This window comes from Rhinolophus sinicus, linkage group LG13 (assembly GCF_036562045.2).
Source record: "Rhinolophus sinicus isolate RSC01 linkage group LG13, ASM3656204v1, whole genome shotgun sequence".
Classification (NCBI taxonomy): Eukaryota; Metazoa; Chordata; class Mammalia; order Chiroptera; family Rhinolophidae; genus Rhinolophus; species Rhinolophus sinicus.
In genome coordinates, this window is record NC_133762.1 from 28,743,947 (window position 1) to 28,752,064 (window position 8,118).

The 8,118-nt window shown below is 53.8% G+C and overlaps 1 protein-coding gene across 1 annotated transcript; it reads right to left on the reverse strand.

The window, feature by feature from the left end:
- Positions 1–1,243: 1,243 nt before the first annotated feature.
- Positions 1,244–7,571, reverse strand: WFDC2 (WAP four-disulfide core domain 2). The gene is made up of 4 exons (XM_019749739.2): positions 7,347–7,571; positions 6,636–6,779; positions 3,713–3,865; positions 1,244–1,401 (listed from the first exon to the last, which is right to left on the reverse strand). Exons 1-3 carry the CDS (start codon positions 7,546–7,548, stop codon positions 3,714–3,716), a joined length of 498 nt encoding a protein of 165 aa, XP_019605298.2. The 5' UTR covers positions 7,549–7,571; the 3' UTR covers positions 1,244–1,401; position 3,713.
- Positions 7,572–8,118: the final 547 nt, after the last annotated feature.

The window sequence follows — 8,118 nt, forward strand, 5'->3', positions numbered from 1 at the left end:
TATCCTTCACTATAGAATGATCTTCGCTATATTAAGTGAAAAAAGCAAGATGCAGCACAATGTGTAAAGTGTGCTCTGATTCATGTAAAAGGTGGGATACATGAGAATTTTATAGCTACATATCCCTGCATAGATGTACATAAATAATAGAGAGGGAGGGGTGAGAAAGAGAGGGAGAGGAATAGGGAGGAAGAGAGGAGAGGGACAGAAAAGGAAGGGATAGAGGGAGGATGTATATAGAGGAATAGAGACAGGGTACCGAGAGAAGGGGATAGAGAGAAGATAAAGAGAGAGGAGCATGGAAAAGGGGGTCAAAAAAGAGGTGATGAAGAGGGATAAAGGGGGGGGACAGAAAGGGACAGAGAAACAGAGAGAGGAGTCAGAATAGACAGAGAGAGAGAGGATAGAGTGAGGGACAGAGGGGGAAATAAAGAGGATCGACAAGAGGGGCAGATGGAGGGAGGAGGTGGGAGGGAGGGAGAGAGACAGAGAATAGGGGAAAACAGAAAAGAGAAAGAGAGAAGATATGGGGGAGGTAGAGTGGGGCTAGAGAGAAGGATACAGAGAGTAATGGATAGAGGGGGAAATAGGAAAGAGGACGAGAGAGAAAAAGAGAGAAGGGACAGAGCGAGGGAGGCTAGAGAGATGGAGCAATATCTCAGAGAGAATACACAAGAAATTGTCAACATTGGGTGGCTGGCGTTGGAGGGAGTCAGGGGTGAAAGATGCTTTTTATTACATATCCTTTTTTTTTAACCTTTTGAATTTTGATAGATGTGAATATACTATTTATACCAAACAATGGTTTGCTTTAAAATAACAAAGGACCCTGGCTTTGCCACCTTCTTTCTCTGTGGCAACAGCAAGTAACTTGGTGGAGGCCAAAGCTATAACATGAGACTGTCATCAACCACTGAGGGTGCTTTGTGGATCCAGACGTTCTCCCAGTTCTTTGTCTGGCACACAGTACCCTCTGTCGCTATTATCAGATCCCCCAGCAATGGATTGGAGCGACGGTGGAAACATCCCCCCCACCTCTGAGCCTCAGTTTTCTCTTTCACCGCCCTGGGAGAAGAACACCAACTGCACACACAACGAGCCCTGAATTTATGTTAATTGTTTCAGGTGGATCCCTCCCTGGAACTGATGCCTCAATGATCAGGTCGCCCCCCCATCCCACCTCAACCCAGAGTCAGGGGAGGCAAGGACAGAATGATACGAACGGAGGCCACGGCCCCACTGGTGCTGGAAATGGTTATTTTATTGGTTGGCAAAAGAAGCTGTGGTCAGTGCAGGCGGGAGAAGGGCAGAGGCAAAAAAGAGGGGCAGCTGGGCAGGACCCGGACAGGGCCAGGTAGAAACTTCCACTCCCTCCCATTCCTCGGGCTGTGGTGGCTGGAGCTGGAGGAAGAAAATCATAATAAAACCATCAACGATATCCATAATACTAGACAAGAGTACCCGCAGCTTAAATTCTGGACAAAGCTCCCCTCCTCCCACAGCAAACCCTCACCTTCTTCAGGCCCTGGAGCTCTGCCTGTACGTCTCTGCCTAGACTTGCGTCTTCTGCTTCAGACCATCCCCCAGGACACAGCTGGCTATCCCATGGTCCCAACTGACCACATGGCCTTCCTGAGGAGCCATCGTCATTTGTCTCCCTAAGAGTCCCTCTAGTCCCTCCAGGAAGACCCACCATGCGTCCATTCCTTAGCTTAAGCTGGTATTCGCTAATCAAAACCATCTAATTTTTCCCGTTTTATAAGTAAAATCATTGCAGCTGAGGGAGGTGAAAGGCTGGTTACGTGTCACAGCAGAAACTTGAATCTGTGTCTTCTTGACTGGCAAAGCCCAGCCATGCTGTTGGCACTCATGGAGGCAAGAGATGGCTGGCATGGCTGGAGAGCTCTGGGCCCTCGGGAGACGGTGGTTCCCACTCAGGCCCTGGAGAGCATGCCTTGAAATAACAACCGTGGGACCTGGGGCACGTCCTCCCTTCTCTCTGGGCCTCAATCTTATCTGTGCAATCTTGGGTTCCACTGTGACCTGCCAGCCCCTTGGCTGAGAGCTTGTCAAAGGCAGCACAAGGTCAACAGTGAGGTTTCAACCACAGGGCGCTTCCAGGTTCTTGCTCGTTCTGTTCGCTCTGCCTGAAACAGCCTGCCCACTGTACTTCCCCAGACAGCCCACCTGTCACTCATCCTTGACAACTGGCTCAGGAAACCTACTCCCGCTGCCCCTTACCCCCGCCTGGGGGAGGGTTTTCGCCTCTCTGTTCCCACAATACCCAGCCCTTCCCTCCACTGCAGCACTGACTACAGACACTGGGAGTGTCTGCCCATCTGTCCACCTCAGCCACGGGGCTACAAGCTCTGTGAGAAAGGGCACTGGTCACACCTGTCCTAGCACTGGCATGGAGCTGGTGGCACAGTCCTGCATCTCCTAGTGGGCCGACGAAGCATGCACTTTGGGTTTGATTTTTCTTTACTTCCTCACACTGACTTTAGGACTTCATGGTGTTTTATTTTTAATTACAGATGGGGAAAAAGAGGCTCCACAAGCCTTTCGTTTCCGTGTCAGGGCCACTAGAGGCAGCCGAACGTAGCCCCAGCCTGCCACAGAGTAAATGCCAGCACACTTCCAGCACACAGTTGACGAAGTGAACTGAAGTTAACTGACCTCTACCACGTTCATCTTGAAAAGCCGGCTTCTTGGCAAAAGTCAAGATCAATGCTTCTGCCTCCCACTGGCCATGTAAAGAGCTTCCTACCTCCTCAGTGGCCTTCCAGCCACTGTCCCCTCTCCCAGGACACAGCTCTTCCTCCAGCTGCTGACTTACTTAAGTGCATATTAAGGAAGCGAAAGAGTACATGTTCTCTTTCCCTCACAGCCCAATTCATCAGCAAATATTGTCCCATCTACCTTCACATGTGTCTCAAACCCAGCCACTTATCTCGCCTGGTCCATCTCCCACCTGGCCTCTTGCCGGTGCCTCCTCGCTGGTCTCCCTGCTCCTACAAGTCTATTCTCCACACAGCAGCCAGAGCAAGGCTTGTCAAATCTAAGTCAGAGCATGTCCATTTCCAAGGGTGCAACATCTCTGGGCCAAGACCAAAGTCTTTACAATGATCTATCAGGCCCCTAATGAGCTGCTCACTTACCCCTCCAGCTCCAGCCTCTGGGCTTTTCCTGAAACAAACCAGGATGCTCCTGCCTTTGCACCTGCTACCTCTTCTGCCTGCAACATTCTCCCCAGATGTGCTCACGGCTCCCTGCTCCCTCAGTCAGTGTCAAGTCTTTGTTCAAATGCAGCCTTTTAGGTGGGGCCTTCCCTGACTGTCCCAGGTAAAACACTGTCCCCTGCCCACCCCACCCCTACCCCAGGACTCCTGTCCGCCTTCGGCTTTCTCATTCTCCATGGCATGTAGCTCCCACTAACATTCTACAGAATGTGCTTGCTCATTTATTTTGTCTATTGTCCGCTAGCATATGAACCCCATCAGAGGAATTTCTGTCTGATTTGTCATGGAGCATCCCCAGCACCCAGAGCAGAGCACGGCACGTGATAGATGCTCAATAGCTGTCAAGTGGGCGAAAGTTAAGACACGGACAGATAACGGAACAGCAGTATGTTCCCCCAGGTCTTCCTTTTCAACCTCCCACCGGTGTCACCACATCTGGGCATCAGGGCACTTCCTTCCTCCCACCCACCTACCTCAGAAGATAGGTGTGACACAGGATACTTTCCCACAGCCATTGCGGCAGCATTTCATCTGGCCAGAACACTGGCTGTCCACCTGGCACTGGTCCCGGCAGAGGCCAAGAGGGGTTAAGGGAAGGTCCACCTGGGGGCAGGAACCCTGTTTTTCTGGGTAGAAAGGGGAAGTGGGGAGAGGAAAATGCAGGTCGATGAACAAGTATGCACAGCCTGGTGTCTCACGGCCCCTCACCCTGGCAGTACAAACAGTTGATCCCAGGGGCCTAGAAAGGTCACCTGCAGACCCCTCCCCCTCCCTCCTTCACTGGTTTTGGCATCACAGGACCTCAGCCTGAGTCTCAGCTCTGCCTTCCCTAACTTTGTTCCCCAGGGCAGAAATCTCCCAGAGGCCCCATCTTTAGGTGTTACATGAGATCAGTGCTGCCCACATCATGGGACTGCTGTGAAAGCAATGGAGGCAGTGTGTCTACACTACTTCTCCCTGAAAAATTCAACTACTTTGTAATAAGAATGAGTGAGTAGAACAGTAACCTTTCCTTAGCTCCTTCTATGTGTCAGGCATTATTCTAAGCACTTGATGTGCATTAACGCATCTTACCCTCACAATAATCCTAAAAGGGGGAGAGGGTATTGTCAATGTTTCCTCATGTTGCCGATGAGGAAACGTAGGTACCAAGCGGTTAAGTAATTTGCCTCAGGTCATACAGAGTAGAGGTAGGATTGGAAATCCAGAAATCTGGCTTCAGAGTCTGCGCCGTGCACTCTGCTGCTTTGTATGCTGTTAAGTTCTGTGCACGTGTGAGGGGTTTCACACCCACGATCTCTTCACTCACTGCCATATACTCACTCCCAGTTACAACCAGGAAGCACCATGGCCCCCCATGCACACTCACTCATCCATGCACAGACAAGCATTCTTCCACCAGCACACACACACACACACACAGCTAACACTGTAGAGATGTGCCGCTTACAATGTTCTTTGTGTAAATCCATTATCTCCTTTAATCCTCACATCAAATATCTCCTCTGCAGGGGATATTTCTAACCCTGTTCCTATGGCAGACAAGGAAAACGACGCATCACCCAACACCACATTGCTGGTCAAAAGTAAAACCAAAACCTTCCAACATCCATTTTCTCTCTCTCTCTCTGTCTCTCTCTGTCTCTCTCTCTCTCTCTCTCTCTCTCTCTCTCTCTCTCTGTCTCTCTCTCTCTCTCTCTCTCACACACACACACACCCCACTCCACTTCTTGGGTCAAGGAGAAGGGCGTTCGGCTCACTTCCCAGAAGCCCCAGGAACCAGCCCAGCAAAATGTCAAACACAGGCACAGAACTGGGTGATTAGCCGTGGAGGACAGGAGTGGCTGACTTCCTAGCACAAGGAAACCCAATCCTTTGAAAAAGGCAGGGGCTCTCGACACCAGGCCGCCCTAGAACAAAGGGAATCCATAGTGGTTTACTGACTAAACGCTGTGTATGCTCGAGTATCTACTCTTTACTAAGACATTTCACATGTATTATTTTCTCTAGCCCTCATGTCATCCCTGTAAAGTTGGAGAAGATGAGAAAGCAGAGGCTCAGAGAGGTAAAGTGACTTGCTCAGAATCACACAACTAGCAGATGACAGAACTAGGATTCTAGTTCAGGGGGCCATCTAGCCCTGGCCCTCTCCCTGTCCATCTGAGATGAGGGAACAGCAAAGACTCCACCTAACAGCAGAGGCTCCCTCTTTTGCCCCTTCACTTCTTTCATCTGTCCGTCTGCCTCCTGCCTTCTCTCCCAACCTCCACCTCTCCTTCTGCTTCTCCTCTCTCTGGGCCAGGTTCCAGGCCTCCAGACCCAGAAGCTGCCCTGATAGTCCCGTCCTCCCACCACCTCTCACCTCCCTGTTCATAAGTGTCTGGGGTCTCTAATTGAGAACCTTCCCAGCCCCTCCTAGCATCTTTGGAGAAATAACAAAGAGGGAAAACCACCGGGGTCATATTCTGGATAAGTACCAGTAATCACACTACCTTGGGTACACACCCAAGTCATAGCCCCACTTCCAGTCCTCAGGTTTTCCCTGTGAAAACCGGAAGCTTGGATTCCATGCTGTCTCATGCCACTTCCTGCTCTGAGGGGAGTCCCACAGCCTAGTGGGGAGACTGGAGCGCTAGCAAGGACTTTTTATGGAGCACCCAAGCTTTCTCACACATTCTCTCTCTCACGCAATCCCTAGAGTGTAGGGATTGTTTTAAAGATGAGGAAGGGGGAGGGGTGCCCAGGGAGGAGTCCTGACTTTCTTCCATCCACTTGGGCAAAAGTTGAACCCCCTGGCTATGACTCCTGCCAGAGCCCCGGGCTGGTGGTGTGATCTTGGGCAAGAACCTTTCTCTCTCCTAAATCTGTAAGGTCTCCTTCCACCTGGACAGAGGAATCCCGGGAGTCTTGCCAGGCTAGGTGCCCTAAGTGCTTCCCCCAGGGATGGGGTGACCCCAGGGGAGGGCCACCGAGAAGGGTGAGCTCCCAGGCCTTGGGACCCAGCCCGCTCGCCAGCTCTGGGCTTCTCGGCTGCTCCACCCAGTGGAGCAGGAAACTTCGAAACCTGGTCCCCGGACCTCCCGGAACAACCCCCCTGCTGCTGTGCGTGCCGGAAACCCGTCATGCACCAGAGAATCAAATACAGCTAGGGGTGGGGGCCTCCCTGACCTCCCCCTCCCGCCCCCTGCGCGGCTCAGCGACGCCTTTATGTCCCCAGGGCCAAGCCTTTGTGTCCCCGGATCCAAGGGAGGGAGAGCTCGGGCCGATCTGGTTCCATCCGCCTAAGACTTTGCCAATGGTCCCTGGGTCCGGGAGCGTCCCTCTTCCTGGAACCCGGGCGATGCCGCCTCCTCCCTGCGCCCCGCCCCGCCCCCGCGCTGGTCGCCCACGGGTTACCATTGGGCAGGTGGCAGACGGTGGCGCAGCCCGCGCGGCAGCACTTGAGGTTGTCCGCGCATTCTCCATCTGAGCCGCACTCCTGCGTGCAGTTCAGGTCGTCCTTCAGCTCTGGGCAAACGCCCGTTTTCTCCACTCCTGTGCCTGGGAAGGGAGGCAGAGGGCCGTCCGTGGGGGACCAGAGCCCCGGTCCCAGAGGATGCCCACTTCCTGCTCCCAGGACCCCCAATCTCAAGCTTCAATGAATTCTCAGTCTCTGGCCCTAGGCGGCCCCCCTTACAGCCTCCCACTTCCAGGCCAGGAGTCCCCGACACCTGGGAGTACAGGAGTTACCGAACCTTTGGCCTCAGAGCCCTCTATCCTTAGGGGACCCCTTCACCCCGGCACAGCTGACAGTCTAGGAGTTACCGATGTCTAAGCAGAGGGTCCCCCCTCGGGCCACTGAGTCTCCAATTTCAGCACAAAGACTCCCCCAAATTTCAGTCTTTAGTGGTTTCCTTGCCCCCAGCACTTTGGACCCTACACCCTAAGCTCCAAGGGTCACCATTTTTAGCCACTAGGGATCCAAACATTTTAGTCATTAGTCTCCCCACTTCAACCCCAAGAATCCCCATTTCTCCGGCCCGCAGAAAGGCTACCCATCCGCCAAGCTCCGTCCTGGCGCTCCTGGCCCGGCCCTCTGGGCGCCGGCCCTCTCCCTGCCCCACTCACTTGTGACCGGGGGGAAGCCGAGCAGCAGCAGACCGAGGAGGAGGGCGGCGACCAGCAGACCAACGCGGCAGGCAGGCATGGTGCTGCGCCCGGCGGGGTGCAGGTGAGAGCCGCCGCCGCCGGGATGGGATTTAACCGCGCCCGCGGGGGGCGTGGGGTAGGGGCGGGGCCGAGCCTGCGGGCTAGCCGGCTCTGCGGGCATCGCGGGCGGCCTGCCACCTCCTGCCATTTCACAATCCTCTGGGATCAGGTGTCACTCCTGGCCCCGGTGGGAACCAGGAACCTAATCAGCTTCGCAGCTCAACCAGCTGCAGCCGGACCCTAGTCCACTCGCCTCTCTCCTCCTCCCTCCTGGGTCCTGAGGGCAGGGCCACCGGAGAGGATCCAGGTCCACGACTCCTGGGTCTCTATTCCAAGACTCTGAGGGCACCCCCCCCCACCCGTAGTGCCCAGCGTCGGGGGAGGACGGGAAAGGGCAGGGCCCACAGAGAGGCGACAGAGCCTGGCGGTTAAGCGGTTGGATTTGGGGTCGGCAGGATCATCTCAGATCCCTCTTTAGGGGTTAATGATGGAGGTGTGGTGTAGTGATAAAAAGGACAGACTAGGGGCTAGACAAAAAGCAGTCATTATGAATAAATGAACCCATTTCACACAAGAAATGGCCCATGAAGGTGAGACACCTATTCACAGTCATTTTGGGTGTGTGTTTCTCTCTTCCTCTCTTTTCCACACCCTCCCTCTCTCAGCACTTGCTGTGTGCCAGGTTCTGTGC